The sequence below is a fragment of the Brachyistius frenatus genome, unplaced genomic scaffold (genome assembly GCF_029030835.1).
Source record: "Brachyistius frenatus isolate BFR_SWC_R1_liver_20210118 unplaced genomic scaffold, ASM2903083v1 Contig_56, whole genome shotgun sequence".
NCBI classification, from domain to species: Eukaryota; Metazoa; Chordata; class Actinopteri; family Embiotocidae; genus Brachyistius; species Brachyistius frenatus.
In genome coordinates this window covers 2,102,501-2,129,601 of record NW_027210655.1, presented here as the reverse complement: position 1 = coordinate 2,129,601, position 27,101 = coordinate 2,102,501, and the positions used below count along the sequence as shown (strand labels likewise).

Sequence of the window (27,101 nt, the reverse complement as noted above, 5' to 3'; positions counted from 1 at the left end):
GTCCACCACTGACTGGATTCACGCCTTGCTGGAATAGTGTGAATACGTGGCTGGCATATTGAGTTCCATCACTGATAAACTGCTTCTCCAAGCAGCCTTCGTTTTCTCTGTGCTACGGTGATACGACACTCAGGCAGAACCAACCAACGTGTTTTGGTGGAGCGCAATAATAATGTGAAATATAAACATCTACTCCAGTAGCTACTGCATTTAGGTACAATTTTGAGCTACTTGTACTTTGCTAGAGTATTTCCATTTGATGCTACTTCTAGTCCTCCAAAGACAGCATATTATTTTCTTCTGACATCTTACATGAATCGGTGTATAATTGAGGTCATATTTCAGATGTCTATGAGTTGTTAACAGCTTTTCCAAATAATTGTTTTTTTTTCCCCCTTTGAACTTCTTACATAGTTTCATCTCAATAAATGTTCAACTGATCCAATAGCTCAGCAAAAAATCAAAGATTAGAGCAAAAGTTTAAAAAAAAACTGTAAACAGATTTGTGCAGAATCTGTTGTGCAAACAGATTCGCTCTACTGTGCTGCTTGTACTTTTGTACTTTTACATGTAATGGAGTATTTTTACATCCCTGTATTGACTTTTATGATCTGAATGCTTCTTTCACCTCTGATAAGTCACCCCTAAATTTATTGGATAATCATTTCTATATATGTATGACATATTTGTCTCATTCCAGCTCATATTAAATAATGTAAAGCTCTTTTTCTGACAGTGTTGATCAGTTATAAAGTTTTCCATTCTGCTGTTTTGAAATGTGTTTTCTGTGCATTTCTTAGAAGTGAGTTAAAACTAAACACAAACCTGTCCTCTTTAACATTTAGGGTGTGGTCCCGATGAGAGAAATGCGCTGACATGCAAAATAATGGTGCAGAGCACCGGCTGGGATTGGTTGGAGGGAGAGCCTCACCTTTGTAGCTCTTCCTGGTGGTTCACCTGAGGCTGGTGGACGGGGAGCCTCTCAGACCTGTGCGGTTCAGAATGAGAAAGACGAACATTTCAGCCATGGAGGAGAGTCACGACACACCTCTGGTGAGTATATACGGTGGACTTGTCTTTTTTCTGTTTGTCATTGTTAGAAGAACTAAATTTGGGAAAAGTGAAAAGCTGCTTTCTCAATAAGTTAATATGTAATGGACATGATGATCAATGTTTTCACATAAAGCAGTTTGTCTCATTTATAATCTATGTTAAGGGTAATATATGGTAAAATCATCATAATCGGCATGGTGGAAAAATTGTGAAGGATTTTATATGGGGAGGATGTAATTACACAGTTGAATCAAGAGATACACCTTCAACATTTTTACTGAATATTGCAAATGTAAAGACATATATCATACATTTACCCGCCCCCTAATCCCATAAAACAACCTTTATTCAATCAAATTACAAACATGTTTTAGTGCAACATCGTCCCGCTTTTGGTTTAGTTTTTCTAAAACGTAATAAGATCTAAGACCCAGGAAGTTCTTTTGCTTCCTCGCCTCCTACAATATTGTTTTCTTTTTAATTATTTTCAAAGGTGCATTTAGTTTCACTATATACTTCTCAATATTGAATCACTGCAAATTGGTGACAACGTTTCTATGAACTTTGACTGTGTTAAAATGTTGTGACTCAAGATTCAGATATTGATTTTGAAACATTAATATTGAAAATGTTTTCAATAATTAATCGACATTTAAAGGACACTCTTGTATGTGTCCAAAGAGGGACGCTGGGCCTTACAGTTTTACAAACACTGCATTTAAGGTTATCATGGCAGACTTCAAGCAAGGTGTAAAGTGTGTTTGTCTCCTTAAGATTCTCCCTCCCTTTCACACACACACACACACACACACACACACACACACACACACACACACACACACACACACACACACACACACACACACACACACACACACACACACACACACACACACACACCCATAGCTGGATGTCCTTCCCTCAATTTTTGCATGCAAATAGTCCTGTTTGCATACCCAGTAGTCGTTTCCCTCCCAGACCCAGACCTGTAGTCAAATATAAGGTTTCACAACAAGCTGCTCACTTACATTAAAACAGATGGCTACAACACACAACTTGACTCTCAGTCTGAGCACCGAAATTCTGTTAAAATGCTTAATTCAAAGTGCATCTGCAGGCTACTGCTTTTTGTCAAAGGACTGTGCACTTCTGTTGCATTTTGGTTTTAATCATTTTTCACAAACAAGCTCACATGCCCATGCAAATATATCGCTGCGGATAAAAGTGTTTACTGAGGCAAATGGATAATCTTATTAATAATGAATGAGTTTCCTTTCTGAACTCCGTGTCATTTATTTTCTATGAAAAGAATCACTCAGAGATAAACAGAATGTTTTCACTGTAAAACAATAACGGCATTTAAACAAAGTCATGCAGGCAAACACACATTTTCCAAGCACTCCCCACCACATAATAACGGTGATATACAATACTGTGCAATATTTTCAGGCACCAAAAATAAATGATACTTATTAAAAAATAATGCCATAAATATACTTTATTTATCAGTTAACTTCATACAAAAGTGCAACAAAAAAACCAACTAAAATCTGCACCATTTCTCCCATTGCAACAAACATTTGAGAGAACTTGTTACGGTTCTTCTGTGGATTGGTTGTCTCAGTTGCTTCTGCCTCTTCACACAATCCCAGACTGACTCCAGATCAGGGCTCTGGGGGGGCCATCTGTTGCAGGACTCGTTCTTCTAGCCTTCTAGCTGTATGTTTGGTGTTCTTGTCATGTAGCAGAATGAATGTTGGACTCGATCTGATGGCTCCCAGATGTATTGCATGATGGATGAGAATCTAAATATCTAAAGACATTATTTTCATTTCACAACATATCAGAGTTCCATGTTCAAAGGTTTTGATGAGAGCCCACAGTACGGTGGCCCAGTTTTCTTGGTTTCATGTATTTGAGTGACAGAGCTTTTGTGTGTTTTTATAGTTCAAACATGAGACAGGAAACGCTTTGCATATGAAGCGAGAATGAAAATCCTGCCAGCTTTGCATTGACCACGAGTACTCATAAGAACCTCTTTTAAAAAAGAGTGGTCAGTGAGTCATGATGATTTAAGAGGAAAATAGACTTAATATCTGTATATTCATTTGTTTACAGGGGATATTACAGCCGCAGACGCGATGCTTGCGATGTGGGGACATACTGGAGTGGTCAGAGGAGCACAGGTGCGTGTGTGTGTGTGTGTGTGTGTGTGTGTGTGTGTGTGTGTGTGTGTGTGTGTGTGTGTGTGTGTGTGTGTGTGTGTGTGTGTGTGTGTGTGTGCGTAATCCAGTATCCCAGCAAAGCATGAAATTGACTCACCTGTCCACTATAGCAAAATGTGAAATAGACACGTTTTAGCCTCACTGAGCGTGACAGTTAGACATTTTAAAAGCATGAAACTGACATGCAAGTAAATGTAATGTGACGTCTGATAATGTGACCAAAGTGTGTGTGTGTGTGTGTGTGTGTGTGTGTGTGTGTGTGTGTGTGTGTGTGTGTGTGTGTGTGTGTGTGTGTGTGTGTGTGTGTGTGTGTGTGTGTGTGTGTGTGTGTGTGTGTGTAGAAGTCAAAGACAACATTAACAGATAGGTCTACTCCATTCACTTGAAGAAATATGTACCGTGTGCTGTTCAGTATTCATGATAAAGTGATCAGCTGAAAGTACACATTTGCAAGCAATCAGATCAGCCTATTGTGTGTGTGTGTGTGTGTGTGTGTGTGTGTGTGTGTGTGTGTGTGTGTGTGTGTGTGTGTGTGTGTGTGTGTGTGTGTGTGTGTAGAAGTCAAAGACAACATTAACAGATAGGTCTACTCCATTCACTTGAAGAAATATGTACAGTGTGCTGTTCAGTATTCATGATAAAGAAATCATCATCCGATCAGCTGAAAGTACACATTTGCAAGCAATCAGATCAGCCTATTGGTTAGGAGGTCATAAGTGGAAGAGGTGCTACAGAAAGGGAACATTTGTGCTGGACTAAATCCTAACTAATTCCAATTAGAATTTTCCAGTTAAATTATTCATAACAGCCGGTCATTTCTGTGCTGTAGAATGCAGAAGAATGCTTTCTCCAATAAAATACTCTAAGAAAGGCAAAGTGCTACATTCTTGATACGTCCGAAGTTTGTGAATCTGAAATATCTCAAGAACACCTTGAGGGAATGTCTTTAAATTTGGCATAAATGTTCACTTGGCTTTAAGGATGAACTCAAGGATTTTGGTGGTTAAAGGTCAAAGGTCACTGTGATATCCATGCCATTCCTTTGAATGACACATCTCAGGAACACCCTGATGGAATTTCTTCAAATTTGGGACAAACATTCACTTGGACCAATGATCTGCAAAACCCTTTTTCTGGCCATTACTCACCACCGTAACTTAGGAACAGAAGGGGAGATTGTGACTATAGTTTACATTTGGTCAAAGGTCACAGTGACCTCACGTCTTACCATTCTCAGGATCGCGATATCTTAGGACCATCCTGAGGAAATTTCTCCAAATTTGGTGCAAATATTCACTTGTACTCAGGAAGGAACTGATTCGATTTTGGTGGTCAAAGGTCACCGTGTCCTCCTGTCCATCCCATTTTTGTGAATATAATATCTCAGGAACGCAGAGAGGGACTTTCTTCAAATTTGGCATGAACGTTCACTTGGGCTCAAAGATGAATTATTTCAATTTTAATAGTCAAAGGTCACTGTCTCCTTACATCCGTACCATCTGTCTGTCCCTCTATTGTGAATGCAATATCTTCAGAACACCTTGAGGAAATTTCCTCAAACTTGGTACAAACGTTCACTTGGAATCAAAGATTACAGGACCTCATGTCTGTATTATTCTTGTGACCATGATACCACCACTCAGGAACAAAAGTCGTGATTGTCACCATATTTCTCATTTGTTACAATACTGAATTGGTGACACTAAACTTAGGTGTCGAGCTTGATAATATGATGATTGTATAAATCTTCTTTGTCGTCATATTGAAGATGTGTGTGCAGTATTCACGTTTTCTTTGAAGCAATGTCTACTGTCATGGCTTTTATTTTTATTTTTTTAACCTTTAAAGTCTTCACATGCATACATTAATTATATGAGTCTGGACAGACATGGATGTAAACTGCAACTTGACAATGATTCTAGTTTGAGTAGCTTTTGAAAACTCCTGCAAAATAACAAGACAAACCAAACAAGCAAACAGTACAGCACAATAAGCTGGGCAAACAAAAGGTATTGCTGCAGGTTATAGGACACATTATACCATTGTATTTTATGTTTCGAGAGGTGAGTCAGAGTTGAGTTTATTTTGATCACTTGGGATTCCACAGTCCTACAGTTCTATCTGGTGCTTTACTATTGTGTGTTGAAGAGGATTATATGATGCGATACACATACACATTTCATGTGTGTTTTTCTCAGCGTCCTGCTGGGCTGTTCGTGCTGCTCTACGGTGAACGAGACTCTGGAGAACGTAGCCAGAAGCCTGTCCAGCAGAATGAAGAGGGAGAAGAGTCACTGGGCAGCTGGAAGAGTGGGCGACATCGACTTCATCGGCCCGACTAAGACGAGAGGAAAGGTGAGGCAAGATAACATAATAAATACAGAATGTTATGTAGCAACACAGCAGGAGTTTGTCGATTTTTTTTTTTTTTTCTCCCAAATACTCGCATTTTAATTTGCCTCTTTTTATTCAGTTTCTCAGAGTGCACAGCAACACAGACCCAGTGCTCATCTACCAGATGCTGACAGAAGAGTGGGGCCTTGCTCCTCCACACCTGGTGGTAGCTCTGGTGGGAGGAGATGAGCTGGCTCAGATGAAGCCCTGGCTCAGGGACACTCTTAGAAAAGGACTCGTGAAGGCTGCACAGAGCACAGGTTATAATCAAGGGGCCAAATTTGGCTGTGGCATTTGAAATTAAAGGGAATGTGTTCTCTGTTGCCCTCTTTTGGCTGGCAGTAGAATTACTAAGAGAAAAGCCTGTCTTTTATTTAGATGTACAAAGTGTTGGGTTTTTTTCTGTAAGAAGTTATAGTCTTAAATTCTCTTCTCGTTTGTGCTTATTTCAGTTTTTATGTATTTTGTTAAATGGCGTAATTTATTTCAACATAAACCTACCGTATTCTTTATGATGATATAGATAGAAATCTAATTTCCACTGCTGCTATGTAATCTTGGACTCAACTTTTTGGTCTAATAATGTTGGTAGAAACTCATTCCTTGTTCTTCTAGAATTCAGTATCAAATGTCCTATACACACACTCATCTTCATCTTCTGCTCTCCAGGGGCCTGGATTTTGACTAATGGCCTCTGCTTTGGCATCACTAAGCACTTGGGTCAGGCGGTGCGAGATCACTCCTTAGCCAGCACCTCCTCTAAAGTTCGTGTAGTGGCCATTGGCATCGCACCCTGGAACATGATCTACAACCGAGAGGCGCTGATCTCTGCCAAGGTTTTCTGTTCATACACAAACAATATGAGGAAATATTTACCTTTCTTTCACACTAATGTGTAAATGGGATCCTTCTGTCTTTCTGCATACTTGTATTCGTTTCTTTTTAAGGTGGATGAGCCTGCAACGTACAAGCCACAGGACTTGCCCCATGGCTCGGTGTATTCCCTGGACAGCCACCACTCTCATTTCGTGCTTGTCGAGGAGGATCCCAACAGAGCAGGAGCCACCAGTGAAATGAGGGTGAAGCTCCTCCAGCACATCTCTCTGCAGCGCACCGGTTATGGAGGTAAAAATCCTTTGGGTCACCGCAGGGGACCGACACTATGGCGAGAATCCTTTACTTCGGCAGTAGCAACAATACCACATTTAAAAGCTAAAATACTGCATTTACTTTTACTTATGTAATATTAAATAAATAAAGCAGTAAAATGTACTTAACTATTTAAAGTAGGACTATTCATTCTGACAATTGGTGGCTTTCATGCTGGTAAATTATAGATGCTTTAAGCATTATTTCATTTTGGTGCTATGGCTGCTTCATATATAGATGTCTTATAAAAAGCCCTGCTTTATATTTTACAACCTTGTCGTATAGCGAGCTGTAAAAACACAAGCCTCAAAATTGCACACGAGTGCAGCAGCTGAGGTAAGTATTCTTCTTAAAGCACAAACTACAAAACTGTTGCTACTTTTCAGAGTAATCAAAGGTGGTCTGTTGAGAGTGTTTTTGCTGTTTTTCCAGCTTCATAAAATACACTTCATTTTTTAAATTTAAATTATAAATATAGATCATGCTTTGTTCACACTCATGTATAGCTTGCAGTTTTCTTCTTGTCCTACCACCAACAACTGTCAACCAGTGGAGTTGACTAAAACGAGTGCCATAATTGTATATCATTTCCTCATGAATATGATACAAGCAAAACATGGGCCCATTCTCAATTGTAGTCAAAAACCAGTGGGATACCTTAATGTTCAAAATTCCTCCACAATTATCTCTTTCTGCCTTTCAAGCACACCATTGTGCAAAGTTTCCCTGAAAAATAATGTTTCAAGGGGAAATTTCTGTTTGTTCTTTAACTGATTTGCTCGCAAGCATACTGTTAAATTGTTGAACTGGATAGTTTTACCTCTTCACGGGTGAAAAAAAAAAAAAACACTTTAGCAAAACTGTTCACATCTCAGAGACAAAGGGAAACTGTAAAAATATATATATTTTTTGTCGCACAGAGATTTCTATGCAGGATTCACACTTTAAAGTAATACCAGAGTGGTGATAATTTGAGAGACACTGCGAAAGATATTTCTATGAATGTAAATTTTCTGATTCTTGCAGGCACAGGAAGTTTCGAGATCCCAGTTCTGTGTCTCCTGGTCCACGGGGAGCCCAGGATCCTAAAGGTCAAATTTAATTCATTAAGCTGCGTTAGCTACTTGAGAACTTTAAAAGACGTGACCGCGAAGACACCCCCTAAAAAGCCAGACATGTTTTGTCACTTGAATTTGCACAATCTGACTTTAAGCAGAGGCTGAAGACCCGCGAATTAGGCTTTGAGTCAAACTTTGGTTGTGCCATCTCCTGAAGCAGCAGCCCAAAGCCAGACTGAGAAAAGAAATTCTTTCTGTTTTCACAAAACTAATCTCGTCAATGAAAAAAAGCCGGTCAAAGTCACCAATTTATTTGCATAAACAGAACCATAACTGAGGAGCTTACGGACTACAGCTTACACTGAGCAACATAATTCTTTGTTGATGTTTAGCTGAGAGTGATCTATTGAAAAAAAAAAAAAAACTTCTTAAAAAAACATCAACAGAGAACCCATCTGAACATCGTGTCCCTTCCTGCAGAGAATGTATAAAGGCATTGGCAACTCGACACCATGGCTGATCCTCGCAGGCTCCGGAGGTGTGGCTGACATCCTTGTCACGCTGATGAATAGGGGCTGCTGGGATACGGACAGCGTTCATGAGCTGCTGCTGGACACCTTTCCAAATGCCCACCACAGCACAGACATCAGTAACTGGGTCAAGCTGGTGAGAGCGTTGGTGCACACAGCGTGGAGGCAGGCACATACACAGATATGCACATCACAAGACTTGAACATTGCCAGAAAAATGGGGCACAGTGGGAAAGAAAGATTGCAAGGGGGGAAGCTAATGTGGGATTCTCATCGTTATCTTCAAAATTTGTATGTGATGACCTAATTAAGGAAATGAAGGAGGAGGGCAAGCTGACACACACAATGAAGGATTGTAATAGAACATTGCATTAGGGATTTAAAAATTGCACATTTCTTCACTCAAATGAGGTTTTCGCCAATAACTGACTGTCAACCTGCTAATCAGATCCAGAAGATACTCGATCACGGACACCTCCTCACCGTCCATGACCCCGAACAGGAGAGTTCGGAGCTGGATACGGTTATTCTCAAGGCTCTAGTCAAGGGTAAAGTACTTCTTGTGAGAGATACGTTCAAGAAACTTGCAATTTCCTCCGGCTGTAGAATTACGAGGTTTCTGTCTTGATAGCTACAATGAGAGACAGCCTTGACATTTTGAGTACTTCATAGGTTGTGAACCTGTTGACATTTACTGTGTTTTCCTGTGTGTGTGTGTGTGTGGGGGGGGGGTGTGTGGTGTGTTTGTTCATGTGTGTCTTTATCAGCTTGTAAGAGCCAGAGTCAGGAAGCACAGGACTTCCTGGATGAATTGAAGCTGGCTGTGGCCTGGAACAGAGTGGACATCGCCAAGAGTGACATCTTTAATGGAGACGTGGAGTGGAAGGTGAGCTGCAATGTAATAAGAGGTTTGTCAAACTCTGGTAATTAAACCCGTCCCGCCTTCTGGCGCAACATTCTGTGAGAGTGAAGTTACAAGTGTTCAATCTACAATCAAGTCAAGGTTCAGCTTTTTTTTTTTTTTAAAGTAAAGAAAGCAAAAGCTATTCAAGAGTCTCTGTAGCAAAGGGGCTCCAACCCGGCATCTGTTTCTGAAACAATATGCAGTGTTTCCAATACATAGAATTACTTGGGAAGGCTGCCAGGGTATATTTACTGCCAGCCAAGTATAAAACACCTGGGTATGTTAATATATTTGATCAATTTCAGCATTTTTTTATTTATTTATCTTTTTAATCTGTCCGAGAGAACAACGCTATCAGAACACTTGTTAGAGTGGAAAGCCTCCATTTGCCCTCCGACACCTGTCTTATCCTCACCGTGTCAGTGTAACGGAGGGTGTAGCTTCGCCCTTCATGTAACACACAGAGATCAGAGGACAGAAACGCAGCAGAGACTCTCATACTGAGCTAAAAAATAAACGGGTCCTCGTGAATAAGGTAAAAAAATATATATAAATACAATATTTTTGGCCGGACTGCATTTGAATCAGTTGAAAACATAAAGAAATCCATTCAGAAAAAAACATGCACATGCATTTGAATTTAAGCTGTTGTGATACAAAGTGTGTGCATTGAGTATCAATTTGTTATTGTTCACGTTAAATAAGCTCCGTCAGCTGGTTTTGGGTGGAGCTCAGCTATGTGAATAAATGTTACTAAACATGAGTAGATGTCAGACAAAAGGTTGAAGACTCCTTTTATACAGTAGCAGAGCTGTGCTTAGCTAAAAATGCTAATATGCTCACAATGATAATGCTCACATATTTCAGCAGATATAATATTTTCCATGTTTGCTATCATAGTTTAGTGTGATGGTTTAGCTGCTAACATTCGCGAATTAATTCATGAATGAATGCCAGCCTTGTCGTGCCGGTAGGATTCATCCTCAGAGGACCATTAGTTTGGACAAAAAAAAAAATTCATGGCAATCCCTCCAACAGCCATCCTCAGAGCCCAGCACCTATCTATCTTTTACTATTTGTACATGTCAATATATCGACATTTGTTTTCAATCAATTCACTGGTAGTGACTCATTAGATGGCATAGAAACTCGAGTAGCAAGCCGGTGTGCGTTGTGGTAAAGAATAGAAGTCTTTTTACAGGCAGGAGAGAACGCAGGTGCTCTGAGAGTCTGTGTAACAAATGCTCCTGGTCTTTGCAGGCGTGCGACCTTGAAGAGGTGATGATGGATGCCCTCATCAACGACAAGCCAGACTTCGTGCGCCTCTTCGTGGACAACGGCGTGAACCTGGGCGAGTTCCTCACCTACGGCCGTCTGCAGGAGCTCTACTGGTCCGTGTCCGAGAAGAGCCTCCTTCACAACCTGCTGCTGAAAAAGTACGAGGAGAAGCAGCTTCTGCTCAGAGCTGCCAGGACGCCCGGTCCACCCGGGCACCATCCTCCTGAGCAAGGCAAGCCTCGCCTCACCCTCTACGAGGTCGCCAAAGTGCTGAAAGATTTTCTCCACGAGTCCTGTAAAGGCTTTTACCAAAAGATTCCCACTGTGAGTGAAACACTCAAACATATCCAGTATACTCTTCCGAATAAGCATTCAAGTCACGTTTTAGCTCGTGTGCCTTCTTGCTCTCAGACCTTTTGGTCGCCGCCGTAAAATAATAATAATAGACTTTATTTGTAAAGCACCTTTTATAAACGAATGCAGCTCAAAGTGTCTTACAGCAATACAGTTACATACAGTGTTCCACATAAAAACAGATATAAAGGAACATTTAAAAATAGAAAAGAAATTTTTAAAAAAAATGCATTAGAACGGATAAAATGCATAAAATTAAACACAAAACAAAAAATTAAATAGTTAAAATATAGAAAAAAGCAATATGCATTTTAATGGCGCAGTCATACAACGTGCAGGGAAGTGCAAAATAGAACCATTCCTGTGTTCCAAATACTTGTGTACTAACACTCACTATTTTGAGTGCATAAGTGCGTTCACACTGTCAAGTACAGAAACATGCAGTTGACAGACAGCCAAACAAACAAAAATGGCCTCCTTAATAATAACTGCCATAAATTGCATGATTCACATAAACGCTACGTGTTCTGTAAACTGTGTGCGTCGACCTTTTTTTACTATTTACGTGTAATGCATTTAATGTTTTTGTCTGTGGGCTCCAGGAGAAGCCGGCGAAAGGTCGACTGTTCCACAACCAGAAGAACCTGGCGGAGTCGGAGGAGCGCTGCGAACATCCCTGGAGAGATCTGTTCCTCTGGGCCGTCCTTCAGAACCGACAGCAGATGGCCAACTACTTCTGGGCAATGGTGAGTCTCGTCAGCTTCTTCGGACGCTTCGGCTGCAGCTCACGTTCATTATACAACAACGGGTTCCGACCCAGCGATCTGATTGGTCAACTGGACATTTGGAACGTGCTGAAATCAGCGTGACATCACACCCTGCTCATCACTAGAAAATATCTCTCCGCCTACTCAATGGCAATATATAATTACAATAGAATTTCATATAATATGCAATATAATGTTTTTTTTACTTGTTATAAGGGCTGTTAAATGTGACCCATTTGGCGAAATCAGGCCTTTTTTGGTCCTTTTTTTTTGTCGCTTCCAGCACGTAACACCACGGAGAGTCACGCACTTAAAATCCTAGCTAGCGGCGGCTTGCTTGACTAGTTGGGTTTTAACTCTTGACACGGTGCTAAAATCTTAAAAATACACGAGTCCATCAACAATTTTTTTTTCCAGTGGACATCTTAGTTACGACTAGACTGAGCTAGCTGAGCAGTTTAGTGTTTCTACGTGCTGTATTTATTCAGTTTGAGAAATCTCGCAATTTCTAGAGATATAATATCCAGAGCAATAAATTGGCCTAGAAATCATACATTAAAAAAGAGTCGACTGACGTGACTGATTGCTTTCCAGTTATTAGTCATATCCCACGTATTGCCATGCAAACGGAGATCGCACGAGCAAAAAAAAAAAAAAAAAAAAAAAAAAAACTAACCCTCATCGAATATTGCTTCAATCAATAACACGATGCATTGCATTGGAAAACTCTGCTCTAACCAAACAGGAGTGAGCTGAATGTAGTTTGTATTCTGGATTCGGTGTGACGAGTGATGCAGGTGTAGGTCAGTACTGCCAAGTGAAAATGTCACTCTAGATAAAAGAGCGCAGCAAACGGCGTATTTATCAAGAACTCAGGTGAACTAAAAAGCTGTCTTATCTCCAAGAACATTTTTCAAATGAAGGTCACGCTGCTTGCTGAGACGATGAGCCGGCGGTGAGAGAGTGCGGGTATCTGAAGCCCCCATTAAGTTAATGAGACATAGACCCTGACATGGGACCGATGCTCCACGAACAGTTTAAATGACACCAATCAATGATAATTGCTCTTTGTTTTCAACATCTTTCCGAGGCACCTTTCATTTCTTTATTGCGCCTCCCTGAACTAAGGCAAGCAATTATTGTAATCTCACAAGCGGTCACCCTTATGTGCTCCTTTTCCTGCGTCTTATTTTAAACATTATCTGAAATTATGGTAATTGCATTTCCTCGTGTATGCCACCCCTCGCCCCCATCGTTTTAGCGCTCAGACTCAGGCCTGGATATCTGCATTCATAATTTGATTGTCTGAAGCGTCTCTCATGTTGGAGGCCCTCACCCAATTATCCCTTGCAAGGCTGGCTTATGCCAGCAAAATATGTCCATATCTTAGCCCAAGAGTGGCATTAAACAGTATTATGTGTACAAATCATTGATGATTTACATAAAGGAAACGTGACGCTGCTCCTCTAAATGTTTGTGCTACTTGTATAGAGTCTTTAATTGGACATGAACTATTGACCACAGAACGTGACAATGTAATATAATAAACATAATTTACTGTAATGCCGTACTAAGCAATGGTAATCGCTGTCTATGAAAGAGGATATAAGGGAAACTTTGGCTCCTGTGTTCCTATGAACCCGTTTTTCGTTTTTAGTCTGTCCAACAGTCCTCCGATGCTGCCCTCAAGGCTAAAAACGAGCGAGTGGGCATGAAGCCAGAACTGACCACACTACACAGGAAGGACAGACACACTCTGGTGCATCCCCCTCAGGGCACCTCAAGTATAAACATGCAACACAGTACATGTAAAAATCATGCAAGTTATATCACAAAACAATTTAATGGAAAAGCAATAAAGGAGGGTGTCGTGCTGGTTGTGTGTGTGTGTGTGTGTGTGGGGGGGGGGGGCATGGTATTTCTTGGAGTAGCGCTGCTCCAGACAGAGCCCGGCTAGTTTTTATTGACATTTACAGTCATTGTGCAAATGTTAGCTAAGCATCCCCTGGTGATGGCAGCTATCTTTTCATCTAACTCTCAGCAAAAAAAAAACCCCAAAAAAAGTACAAAAGCATATTTCTCCAAATGTCAAAGTATTCCCAAAACTACAAAGAATAAAAAAAAAAAAAACTTTTCAAAACAGCCAGAAATGACAAAATCTTCAGGTCCACAGAAGCACTGCTTTCCATTTATTTTAGTCAGATGGGCATAATAGTGATGCATATTTTCAGATAAATTAAGCACATAATGTAACGTAAAGTCACTTTGATAAATAAAGAAACTGCAATTGAACGCTGAAAGGAGCAAAAAAAAAAAAAATAAACACCCCCCCAAAAAACATATCCAGACGTTTATTCAATAGAAAATGGGCAAAAACTCGGGTAAAGCTCTTCGGGGATCAGGGGAAGATTTCCTCAGGTCTGCATAAAACAGCTCCAAACTTTAAAACTAAGTTTGGAGCCTTGCATCATCCCCAGACTTACTGACGGGTGTTTTGAAAGACGGGCTATGACAACAATTGCATATAATACATGAGGTACTGTTGTAAAAATGTACACTATGTGAGTGTATCTGTAATTTGCATGATTAAATCAAACATTTGGACTTTTAGAAAGCGAATGAAGACTCATGAGCGAAGCTACTGCAGCCGGCTGCACACGGTACAACCATTTAGATGCACGAGATGAAGCTCCTCTCAAAATCCCAAGCTGGATTCTGTCTTTCAGACCCATTTCTCGGATACAGGCTTTCTTTTAATCCTTCAGGGCCCCGAGGCGGTCGCGGCAGCGCTGGCGGGTTGTAAGATTCTGAAGGAGATGGCTCGACTGGAGTCTGAGGCCGAGTCCGCACGTAGCATGAAGGAGGCCAAGTACGAGCAGTTCGCCCTCGGTGAGTACATGAACCCGTTCGATGAAAAGAGCCTGACAATAAGGTCCGAGAGCAGGTAGAGGTCAAACACTGCGAGAAGTGCATCTTCAGAGCTCTTTAAACCAGCAGATCCCAATCGGGGAGAGGGGAGGGGGAGGTGAGGGGGTGAAGTATGAACCTTGAAAGCAAGAATTCTTCAAAATGCAGCCGAGTGTTTGACCCGATGTTCCCACACTGCGGCAGATGTCTTCGGAGAGTGTTACTCCAACAGCGAAGACAGAGCTTACGCTTTGTTAGTGCGGAGAACACACTGCTGGAGCAAGTCGACCGTCCTCAACCTGGCAACCGAGGCAGATGCCAAATCCTTCTTTGCCCACGATGGCGTTCAGGTAAGAAAAGGAGGAGGGGGCGGGGGACACAAATCCATATGCTCATTTTCGGCTCCAATTTATCTGATCCTTTTCAGCCATTATAAAAAATTCACTTTCATCCGACTCGTTCAAAAGTATTTGACAGAAAGGTTATTTTGCTGCCTTTTTGCTCTGCAGTTTTTTTTGTCACCACATTATATATTTAGACTCCGTTCAGCGCTCAGTTTCCAAATGAATCCAACCAACAGATGTGCTTGTCACAGAAAGTCATCACCAAGAGTTAATTTATATTCAGTGTCAGGAAGGAAAGTTATCACTCGGGGAAGTCATATTTTCTTTAAAGTACACAGTTGGGAATAATATAGCCTTTTTTTCCTTCTTTTTTTTTTTTTTTAATGGGAAGCTGTTAATTATGATTCAGTATGTGTGTAATCTTTCAAGAGATCGTGGATTTCTTTAGTCTTGTTGCTAAGGGTGGACAGGCTGATGACTCAACATCAGGTGTCCTTTCATGTAAACCACTTCAATCCCAGACTGCAATCAGAAATAGATCACATGACACGTGAAATGAAGATTTAAAAACACATTTTTGTCTGCAGTAACTCCCTGTATGTTTCCTCCATTAATATGGTCTCAAGACTGTAATGCAGAAATAGCCTAAGGCCTGTGCTGCCCCCTTGTGGTGAACTTGTTAAGTGAGTTTGCTCACGTTACTGCAGGCTCTCCTCACAAAGATTTGGTGGGGCGCCATGACGACCGACACCGCCATCTCCAAACTCGTGGTGTCGTTCTTCTTCCCGCCGCTCATCTGGACCAACCTCATAAAGTTCAGGTGAGCCGTCTTCTTCTGACCCACCGTCGGGTTTCACCGTATGGAATAGATGTTTTGTTGTTGTTGTTGTTTTTTTTGGTGCACTTTTTTGATGCTTTTATGTTTGTTTCTCAGTGACGAAGAACTCAATAACCGTAACGGCAGCGAGCAGTTTGTGGAGCTGGACAGTCTGGATACAGAAAAGGCTTTACTGTTAACTGACGACGACGATCCCCTGTGAGTCAACCATCAAAACTGTCTTAAAAAATTATTAATAAATTATGAAAAATAGCTAAATCAAAAATGTTTTTTTAATAGAAATGATGTTCTAATTATGAACATGAAGTTTTTTTATTCTCATTAGTTTTTTCTTAAATATAAAGTGTGCTGTGCAAAATGACTCTGTGACCGATTACAATTTTAATTTCCATCTCATTTTTTGTATTGTCCCCAAAGGGGATTTGTCTTAAAGTAAAGAATAGAGGTAAAAACAAACAGCAATAAACAGGGTTCATCTTAAGAAGCCAGGCTGTAACCTCTATTAGATTATTGTATACATATCTTGTGTTTGTAAAACAGAATCTGAGAGTGTCTTTTCCACTCTTGTCCTCCAGGGATTCTTCACCCGGAGGTCCGGCAGCTCAGAGCTGCGCCTCCGTCTGGTGGCGCTTCTTGCTGCGCCGCTGGCGTCGCTTCTGGAGCGCCCCCGTCACCGTGTTCCTCGGCAACGTCATCATGTACTTCGCCTTCCTCTGCCTCTTCACCTACGTGCTCCTGCTCGACTTTCGCCTGCCGCCGCCCCTCGGCCCCGGGCCCCCGGAAATAATGCTCTACTTCTGGGTCTTCACTCTGGTGCTGGAGGAACTTCGACAGGTGACCGCCGCAGCATCCGATCACCCCGTTTCCTTTGACAACATTTTCGCTTCTCACCACCTCATTTTGAGATTCTTTTATTTAAAGTTCACCTCCGATTATCTAAGCCGTGTGACACCTATTTAGAAGCAGCGGCATTTAAAAAAAAAATTTTTTTTTTTTTTTTATCAGAAGTGTTTCAGCGTTCAGGCCTGAAGGGTCCGTCACATCTGAGTGGGAGGTGATGTGAGCCGCCACACTGAGCTCATTCTCTCTGGGGGTTTTTAAGGATTCATGAGCCTTTCACCTCACTGCCTGACTCCCTCCCGGTGAGCCAGGTCAGACAAACATGATCCCTTATTGCGCTGATCCCGTTGAGCCTTCCTCCCTTGGGCACAAAAGCCCCAGATGAGACAGACCCTCAACCGCTGCTCCCTCCGCTCGCCTTTCTTTTCAATGTGCATCTCAGAAAAGTCCCCGAGCTGAGCAGAATTATGGCGCAGGTTTTTCTCAAAAACAGAAGCACATTTCTGCAGGCGGCGGTGGCATGCTACCGAGCCCAGCGGGGGCCCGTGTGCCTTCAAAGAGATGGCTCTGGGGTGTGTGCCTCCCCCGAAAGGACGGCGATGCCACGGCGGCCCTGTTCTTACTTGTCACACAACGAGGTTGGAGACTGAAGGTTTACCAGCTGTTTATAACGGAGAGATGGTTTCTGTCATCTGCCTGTCCGTCTGTCTGCCTGCCCGCCTAACTGTTTGTCTGTCTGTCTGTCCGTCCACCTACCTACCTGTCTGTCTGTCTGTCTATCTATCTATCTATCTATCTATCTATCTATCTATCTATCTATCTATCCAGAAAGAAAGAAATAATTATTTTCAGGGATTTTTCTCTGTAAAACACTCTGAAACTGAACAAAACTAAACCGAGAAGAAGGTTTTAAAAGAGTTGATTTAGATAGTTGATAGTTGAAGATGTTGATTGATGGTTGACTGACAGTCTGGGCTTCCACACCAGTCTGTCACTCTGCGAAAGCAGCTCTCTGCCCTCAGCTTATCGTCAAACCAACAGCGCCATCCAGGGACCGAGCGGCGGTTCTTCATGCACTTACAGGTGCCCTGTTAGAGCCACGGGGGGGGGGGGGGGGGAAGAGAACTCAACCTTACACTCTGTGTGAGAGACATTTCACGGGACTGACAATCTGGGACATTGCAGGTGCCTCTAAAGCAGCCGGGTCGTGTACCCGCTAACTCCCTTTTGGCCCTGCAGGCATGACAGAAAAGCTCTCCAGTGTGTGAACTGTTAAGAAATGATTTTATTATCAACTGCCACTTTTAGAGTCGTAAAAGGATTTCATCCTTTTTTTTATGACACAGAGCTTCTTCACTGATGAAGAGATGAACATCTTGAAGAAGTTTAAACTCTACGTAGAGGACAACTGGAACAAATGTGACATGGTTGCCATCTCGCTCTTTGTTGTTGGGGTTTCATGCAGGTAATTGTTACTTAATGACACGAAAAAAATTATATATATATATAAAGCGTGGGGGTCTTAGAGTTGCTGTTATGATGGTGTAGACCAAATGCCAAAGGCAAAAATGTGTACCTTAATTAACATAAACTAAATGATTATTTAACCATTAAATAACTGTTAATTAACTGGTAGTTCATGCTTGTTACTTTATTTACTAATGCCAATAGCATCCCTATTACCTATTAAGTAAGGCATGAATTGGTACCTTAATTAACATGAACTAAAGGATTATTTAACCGTGAACAACAAAGTTAATTAACGGGTAGTTCATGCTTGTTACTGTATTTCATAATAGCACCCTTAATAACTATTGAGTAGGGCATCAATTGACACCTTATTTAACATGAACATGAATGGATTATGAATGAATGAGAAGGGTAGAAATGATTGAACCACGCTGGGCTTAACGTCTGTTTTATTTTACTGTACAGGATGGTGGAGGACACCTACGAGGCGGGACGGACGGTCCTGGCGATAGACTTCATGGTCTTTACTCTCCGTCTCATCCACATCTTTGCCATTCATAAGCAGCTGGGCCCCAAGATCATCATCGTGGAAAGAATGGTGACCAAAACAAAATCCGATTTTAATTCATGTTCATGGTCGTCGATGAAGACAATGTAGACCTTAAGTAGCTGTGAAGAAGATAAAGATGCGTCTGTTTCTCTTTTACAGATGAAGGACGTTTTCTTCTTCCTCTTTTTCCTCAGTGTGTGGCTCATCGCCTACGGAGTTGCCACCCAGGCTCTTCTGCACCCCAACGACCCGAGGATCGACTGGGTGTTTCGCCGGGCCCTGTACCGCCCCTACCTGCACATTTTTGGACAGATCCCCTTAGAGGAAATAGATGGTACATTACAGTAAACACAGATATCTATGTTTATTCCATACAGAGTTAATCGGGAATGGCTCTGTTATGACCTGAGCATTATTTCTTCTAATCTTGTTTCTTCTCATTTTGTTTCTTCCTTTTTCTTTCATTAAAATGGAGCACAGCTGCTCGCTTTCCTGAAATGAACTGCACTAATGATAGGGAAGAGATTGTCATGGGCCTGCGGCCGCCGTGTCCCAACGCCTATGCCAACTGGCTGGTCATCCTGCTGCTGGTTATCTTCCTTCTCGTCACAAATGTCCTGCTGCTGAACCTCCTCATCGCCATGTTCAGGTCAGGGACCGGTAATCCAGGAAACCGTCCATATGTTCGTCCGTCTCGTGAATTAGTGGCGTCTTTGTACATAATAAATACATAATAATAATAATAATAATAATAATAATAAAAAACTGGTTTCATTGGCTTTTTCTTCCATTTCCCATTTGCAGCTACACCTTCCAGGTCGTGCAGGGCAACACCGACATCTTCTGGAAGTTCCAGAGATACAACCTGATCGTGGAGTACCACAGCCGTCCGGCGCTCGCCCCGCCCTTCATCATCATCAGCCACCTCTCTCAGGTCCTCCTCAGCATGGTCAAACGGCCCGAGCCCAAGCAGGAGCATCTCGGTACGTATATATTTCCATCGGGGACGATGAAGCCGTTCTACTTTTGAAATAATTCCCTGCGGCTCGTCCGGATAAATTAAGAATTAAATGAAATACAGGCAAACACATAGTGTGCTTATCTCTGTCCCGTACCTACTCCACCCGTGGAAATTGCCTTTTAGGTTAATTGCCTTTTGGACTGTCTCCTTGCGCGCGTGTGTGTGCGTGCGTGTGTGTGTGTGTGTGTGTGTGTGTGTGTGTGTGTGCATGTGTGTGTGCGTGTTGCCAGAGAGGGAGCTGCCAGCAGGACTGGACCAGAGGCTGATAACATGGGAGACGGTGCAGAAGGAGAACTACCTGGCCAAGCTGGAGCGCCAGCACTGGGAGAGCAGCGAGGAGAGACTCAAGAGCACCTCCTCAAAGTAACTCTTATTTTGCACTTTTTTCTACAAATGAATAAAATAATCAGATTATAAGATTTTTCTGGGGGCAAAAACAAAACATTTTTAACCATTAGTTACAAACCCACTGCACTCTTACCAGGTGAGCATCACCCTGTAGCTCGTTTTAAACCTCTTATGCTCAGTACTGATATTAAAAAAAAATAATAATAATAATAATAATTTTAAAAAAGGATTATTGGACATGATTTGAACTGATTTTGTTTGTGATGAAGGGTTCAGAGCTTGCTGAAGATCGTTGGTGGATTTAGGGACCAAGAGAAACGACTGACATCAATGGAAGCTCAGGTAAACCAGGAACACGGTCGACACATGATCGGGTCTATTTCACAATAAATTAAAAAAAAAAAAATCAACTGTAATCTGGTTTTACATAACACGCAGTCACTTCTGGCTTCGTCTCTAGGTGAGATACTGTGGAGAGGTGCTGTCCTGGATGGCGGAGTGCTTCGCTCAGAGCACTCTCAAATGTGGCAAAGATGCTCCGAGGGCTCCGAGTGAGTCAAAAGTCAAAGCCGGGAAGACCGACTCGTAAACTGATGACCGAGAGACGAAACAATATTCAAAAATACGGACTGCGAAGGTCAGCAGCACCACAGACGCTCCTCAAGAGTCAACCTGGGAAATTAAGGTGGCAACTGCTATCTACATAGGATGTTTAGAATACTTTGAAATATGAGGATTTGAGTGGAAGTGCTTTGGACTTTAATTTTGAATTAATAAAAAGCTGTGGGATTTATTTATTTTCGCAGGTGGATTCAGTGCAGCAAAAGGCACACATCTTCAATTAAGTCACTCATGACATACAATTTGGGCTCCTTGGATTGCATTTCATTTTTCTAAATGAATAAAACGAAGTTATTTATCCTGAAAACACGTGAAGACATTAAATGTTTCACTACCGTGTATGCGTTTACGATTGCTTAGCTTTAATTTATGACTTATTTGCATTAGTAATGAACCACATGCTAAGAACAGCACATTCAGTAACATACAGTGTAACATTTTGGAATTACATAATCATTTTGCAATTACTTTCGAGTTGTGTCGCAACAATAAAGTGTCACATGGAAAAAAAAACAAAGACTGAAACAAAAATACAGCGAATTATACACGTGTTGGATTTTCTGTTTACACTGAACATATTTGTCTACAGTGGGTCACATTAGGTAGGAAGTGGCGTGGAAGGCACCGTAAATTCTGCACAGTCAGCAGAAATCAGCGCTGCAACATGTTTTAGCAAAACAGCCTCCACGTTTTCTTTGTTGTTGTTCTTTTTAGATTGAGGCATAGTGGTGATGCTGCAATAACAGTATGGTTACAAATAGTGAAGCATGAAATGCGTATTTTGGGCACGTTGGCTTTCTAAGGCAGTTTTTCTATAAATACAGACGTATTAGTATCTTAAAATGTGCACCGTTTCCCACTAAACTAGTAGTTACCTTCTTCACCTTTTACTGGATTATTGTCGACTTGCTTTATTCTACCAAACCCCGAATATCCGATGGAACCAGAAGTTTTTTTTTGATGGCCACTGCTTGTTTCTGTTCTCCGACTCTTGCCATTTTCTCCAGTTGATCGTTCACACTTGACTCTTCTGCGTCTCCTCTGTAGCGGTGAAAGTTGCTCACCTCGCACATTGCACGGATTAAAAAAAAAAAAAAAAAAAAAAAAAGTTCTTGAGGACTCCCATGTTTTTGTTGCCGTTAAAACTTGGCACACGAGCTTCCTTGTCTGGCTGAGCGCACAGACTCTCTGCACCCACTAGGGCACGGAAAAAACAACATACAACGTGATTTGGATGGGGAATCATTTCAGTGTCTGTGGTACTTCTCCATTGTTATCTCGTTTCACCTTATTTATAGCTTGTGCGCACTTCTTCTTTTCGTCCTCTGCCACCGTTGAGAAGGAGTATCATGCTGCCGGCACTCTTCTGCACATACGTGTTCGTCCTGACGTCGGGAATCTAGTCTCAAAACCTCCTCAGGGTGCCTTTAACATTCAGAACAGTCCAGTAGTGATATCAAACCTGCGGGCTGGTGACGTTGAGCTGAACAAACAATGACTGTTCGTCGACACAGTTACGACATATGAAGCTTGATGAATGCTTGTACCATGTGAGTGAGTTTAGACGTTATAAAATGAGATAAAAGCATTGTTCTGTATATATATATCTATATATATATATATATATAGATATATATATAAAATCAAAAGTGACATTGATACCTAAAAGTTGGAGAACAAATAAATACTAGCAATGCGGCTGCAAAATGTTTTAAATTTAATTGTGAATGTAAGTTTTTCTCCTGATGTCCGTCAATTAAAAATGAGCTGAGCGATGCTGAAAACGCCGGAGGATGTCAGCGTGATGAGGATCCCAGACAAATGAGTTCGGCGTTAGTCCCTTCAAACCGACGCCTCGGGTCCTCTGCGCTGCACCGTCGGCCCCTCGCGGTGAAGCGTACTGTCAAAGCGCGGCGTCACCTCGCAGCGGATGAGCAGCGTGTCGTCTTTCACGAAGGCTCGCTGACTCAGCTGATTCAGGTGCAGGAAGGTGACGTAGCCGAACCCTTTGGGGTTGCGCTGAATGGTGGGCTTCTGGAAGGCCTGCAGGTCCGGCTTGGTCTCCATCACCTCCACGTGATGCTGGCCCTCGGGGCCCTGGTCCAGGATGGCGAGCCGGATGGTCCCTTGAAAGGGCCACGTCAGCTGCCCGTCGAAAGCCCCTTGCATGGTGTGGACGAAGAGGGAGATGAAGTTGGAGCAGCGCGGGGCGTTGGGGGTCTGCAGGTGCAGGCGCAGGCACAGCCTGTAGCCGGGCCGGCCCGTGTAGAAGCCGGGGCTGTGCTCCACCACCGGCAGGCCCGCTTCCTGGTTCCGCAGGTGGGCGGAGAAACCTCTGAGGCGCCAGATGAAGATCCCGTGACACTGCTGGGCCTCCAGCTCCTTCACCGTGTCCTCCAGCATTGACACCCGACGCCGGAGCTCCGCTAGCTGCTCTGTCTGGGGAAAGGAGGAGGACATTAGTTAAAAACTGAAATTCCGTGAACAGAAAAACATGCTGCCGTTGTGCTGAACAGACAAGAAACACCCACATTATTTTATTCCAATTAATTTTCAAGCTCACAGGCCTTTTCAGTACAAAACTTTTCACTATTGCACAATTCTGATCACGCACACAACTATTCCGACGCGCCCTTATAAACACACTGACCCTCGTGCAAAAATCTTAATGCAAATTTTTTTTTTTTTTTTTTAATTTAAATGGGAACGGTAAAAACCCGGCATGCTTCTTTCCAGCTCCCGTAGTGGATAGATCTATAGTAGTTTTACAAACTGTAGATTCAGCTTTTCTGTCGTCTATTTTCATTTTCATCATTTGGTAACCAAAGCTCTTGAAATGTAAATTTTCCTGCATGTTTGACTTCCGAAGCAGATAAAAGAAAAAGGCACATCTTTAATTAAATGTTCGCCGCTTGTTGACGAACGGACAGGAGATAAAAAATTAAAAAAAACACTCAGGCCGAAATGGAAAACATGATCGAAAAAGACTACATGGAAAATATCATTTAGATAAAGAAAAAAATTTACACGTGCAAACAAAATTCCCTGGTATTGCATGACTTCCCCCCCCCCCCCCCCAATTTTTTTTTTTTTTTTTTTTTTTTTTTTAATCTCCTGACTTTCCCTGTCGGGAAAAGTTTTTAAAATTCCCTGACATTTCCTGGAATAATTCCCCGACCAATGGGAACCCGGTTTCAAAAGAGACTGGCTAGATATGAGGACAAGAAGAAGTCTCAAACAGCTGGAGAAAAGATGCTGACGACAAAAATCAGGGAAAGGAAGCACAGCTGTCTGTTTTCGAAGAAAAAAAAAAAACCCATCTGTAGCTCTGTTGATGACGTGATGACTAAACTGTCATATCATAATAAAAGTTCAAGTTTAGGAGAAGGACTTGGGGCCACAAAAACATAACGACCCTTGATAGAGCGCCCGTGCGAATGTGAATATCAGTACTTTGATCCCTCACCTGCGTTTCTTTTAAGATGATGAGCTCGATCAGCTTGTGGTCCTGCTTCACCAGCCGTATGTCCATGTCTCCGAGCCGCTGCATCTCCACGCTGGGCTGACACGGAGCGCAGCTGCCGCCGCTGCCGCCGCCGCCGCCGCCGCCGGCGGCCCCTCTGGCCCCGCCGCAGGCCGACGCCGACGCTCCCAGGTCCTCGGAGGAAACGGGAGGTCCCGGCGGCGTCCACAGCGACCTGGGCGCGGTGCCGTTCGGGCCGAGGCCGCGCAAAAACTCGGCCATGTAGCACATGTGCATCTGCGTGAACTCCTGCATGTGCTGAGCCAGGTTGTGGCGCTGCATCTGTGGAGGCACGGCAGTTTTTCCTTTACGATATCTGGATCCTCTTCATTTTTTTTTTTTTTTTTTTTATATTAAAAGAAAGAAAAGACCAAATACATAATACATGCGCGTGAACTACAGATGGAGACAATACGAAGGGAAGTGATGGGATACAGTGATATGTGGACAGGCAGAAAATGAGTGAGTAATAAACATCGGTTTGTTTTCTGTGACAGATGTGAGTAGTGTGAGCTTCATCAATTGAAAACGTAAAACAAATGCATCCAGAAAAGAAAAAAAAAAAAGAAAAAAAAAAGCACACGCTGTTAAATCTGAGCTGTCGTGATACAAAACGTGTGTGTTGAGCATCGATTTGTTATTGTTCATGTAAAAGAATGCTTATTCAGCTGGTTTGGGTGAAGAGATGTTACTAAACACGAGCAGATCTCGGGACGCTTTCATTTTGTCAAGGTAGCTTTTCAAAGTCATGTGACAACTAAAAAAACAGAAATTAAATCAACAGTGTAAAAGATTTGAACCTACCTTCTCTTTACATCCAAAGATGCTGAAGGTACAGGCGATGGGTGCTTTCGGACAATCTGTGTCACAATGAGATTCCATCTGACGGGAAAACAAAACAAAACAAAACAAAAAAAACACATTCAGAGCCGGGCTTCGTTCATATTCATTTATTCAAAACATTTCAAATAGTCAGTTATTACTGTCTAAGGGCAGACAAACGTACTGAAGTCACCCGGGTTGACAGAAAGCCATTAAAACACCAGTGTTTGCACTTCCTGTCGCGGAAATGGTGATGTGTGTTGTGACTGTGTGTGGAACGGTTCCCCATCGATTGAACAAAAGAGAAGTCCTTGTTGATAGACGTTAAGAGTCACAACTCGTAACTACGGCATGTTTTGATTTATCTACCGGCCCTTTCGACGGCGGCTCTCACCTGGTCTCTGATCAGATCCAACTCGCAGTACTGACACATCACGTTGGCGAACGGACACTGCTGCTGGTGAAGCTGAGGGAAGGCGAACAACACCAGACTAGTCAGGAGACCGGTGATACACAAATTAACAGCTACTGTGGGGGGGGGGGGGGAGGGGGAAGGCAAGAGTCAACAGTACCTCTCTCTCCTCGTAGACAAAGCACGCCACGCAATCTGGACAGGACACGGGGCGTCTTTGGCACTCGACGGTTATGTGCTCCTCGAGTTGGGTCTTTTTCACCGGCTGCTGGCACTGCAGACACGCCACGGTGGCGTACTTGCACTGCGCCAAATGATTCTGGAGCAACGACAATAGATCCAAAACAATGCGGTTTGTGTTAATTCTGTTGAAGGGAAACGGTGATCCACATAACAATTTCCTTGTGGACACCAGAGAAAGACCGTACCCATTTATTTATGTTTTTTCATGCAAAAAACGAGATCTCCAATTACTGCCGAGTGAACCGGAGTGATTTTGTGGGACTCGACAAAGAGCCGTCGGCGTCATTAGGATTCTCCTTCTTTTCAGAGGTTGCAGGTCAATAGTAGTGATGGATCGAGCACAAATAATCCCAATTAAATTTGGTTGTCGGATCATTTAGCATTATTTCTTTTGTAATCTTCTTAAAAGGTCTTTTGAAAACGGAGGCCTTTTAACCCTTATTGGCAATTTTCAGGGTAATTTCCCTACCTTCACTTTTAAGATCATATCTTAGTCATTATAGGGGCTAACAATTCATGCTATGTCTTGTTTTTTTTTTTTCAGAACGGTCGAGGCTGTCCAAATCTTTCATCATTTAATTTGATAATACTTTGAGATTTTTTTTTATATTATCAAGGAAAAAAAATAATGTTGTCTTGTGAAATTGTTATGTTTTTGCATGCATCTCACCGTAACATATTGTCAGTAGACATATCTTTTTTTTTTTTATAATTGTGTAGAGGAGATTGTGTATAATCTAGTAATATCTGAACCATGTTTGTGGAACAGTGCATGACTCAGCAATTTGAAAAAAATATGCGTTTAGTGCCTGACGGAAAATAAATGTCGTGAATGACTCCGGGTGGCCCGGGGGCCCAGAGCAGGGACTCAAACTCAGAGCGCACGCCCCTGTGATATGTGCTAATAACTCAGCCGTCAGGTCGGCCAGCAAATATGTTTGTTTGTTTGTTTGTTTTTCATTACAAAGTGGGATGTAATGTCAGCCCTATGTTGGAAACGGTACAGAAGCCAGCTGTGATTTCAAAACTGGATTTCATCAACGACGGACATGATCAGAAAGGTGCCGTCTTCAAAATCTGAATTTCTAACCTCTAAATGTCGGAGCTCCATTTTCTCGACGCAGTCAGAGTTCGGGCAGCGAACGGTCAGCGACAGGATCTCCCTTTTGGCGAAGTTATCGGGAAACAGCTGGTCTTCTGACAGCATCTCGTTGTCCACGGGGCACCTCTGTCCCGTGTCGCTGTTTTGCAAGAGGAGGAACAGGAAAATCATTCAGCAGAATTAAGACCAGCAGTTTCCACGGTGTGATTCATTTAAGCAGCGAAATGTTGCATCATTCAGGACTCAGCAATTTAACCGATTGCGCTGTTGCTAATGAAGAAGCCGGTGTTAACGAAGCGTTATAAACCCCAGTTAGTGTCCAGAGCTATGTGGCGAGCTGCGCGGCAG

The 27,101-nt window shown here is 42.3% G+C and overlaps 2 protein-coding genes across 3 annotated transcripts in view; one reads left to right on the top strand and one right to left on the bottom strand.

Annotated features, from left to right (window-relative positions):
* Nucleotides 1–924: 924 nt before the first annotated feature.
* On the top strand, nt 925–21,321 carry trpm5 (transient receptor potential cation channel, subfamily M, member 5). 2 transcript variants are annotated; one of them, XR_011311189.1, is made up of 26 exons: nt 925–1,053; nt 3,172–3,239; nt 5,477–5,633; nt 5,752–5,932; nt 6,342–6,508; nt 6,620–6,797; nt 7,848–7,912; nt 8,360–8,545; nt 8,858–8,957; nt 9,177–9,295; nt 10,574–10,915; nt 11,548–11,691; nt 14,478–14,601; nt 14,824–14,969; nt 15,671–15,783; nt 15,898–15,999; nt 16,377–16,635; nt 17,988–18,106; nt 18,577–18,709; nt 18,821–18,995; nt 19,142–19,310; nt 19,466–19,644; nt 19,913–20,045; nt 20,300–20,372; nt 20,491–20,715; nt 20,837–21,321. XR_011311189.1 is itself a non-coding variant. In XM_069705425.1 (25 exons), the coding sequence occupies exons 1-25, from the start codon at nt 1,003–1,005 to the stop codon at nt 20,617–20,619; spliced, it is 3,612 nt and encodes a 1,203-aa protein (XP_069561526.1). In that variant the 5' UTR covers nt 925–1,002; the 3' UTR covers nt 20,620–21,321. The 2 variants fall into 2 exon arrangements, 1 of the variants encoding a protein (XP_069561526.1); XM_069705425.1 differs by having other exon boundaries at nt 20,491–21,321.
* Nucleotides 21,322–21,411: 90 nt separating this feature from the next.
* The window catches only part of traf6 (TNF receptor-associated factor 6), a 7,272-nt gene continuing 1,582 nt past the window's right edge, over nt 21,412–27,101 (bottom strand). Inside the window, exons 3-8 of the mRNA XM_069705444.1 lie at nt 26,742–26,892; nt 25,569–25,727; nt 25,391–25,462; nt 24,979–25,056; nt 24,118–24,456; nt 21,412–23,090 (exon numbers count right to left, since the gene is read on the bottom strand). Of these exons, the coding sequence (XP_069561545.1) occupies nt 22,494–23,090; nt 24,118–24,456; nt 24,979–25,056; nt 25,391–25,462; nt 25,569–25,727; nt 26,742–26,892 (1,396 nt within the window). The 3' untranslated portion in view covers nt 21,412–22,493. The remainder of the gene's footprint in view (nt 23,091–24,117; nt 24,457–24,978; nt 25,057–25,390; nt 25,463–25,568; nt 25,728–26,741; nt 26,893–27,101) is intronic.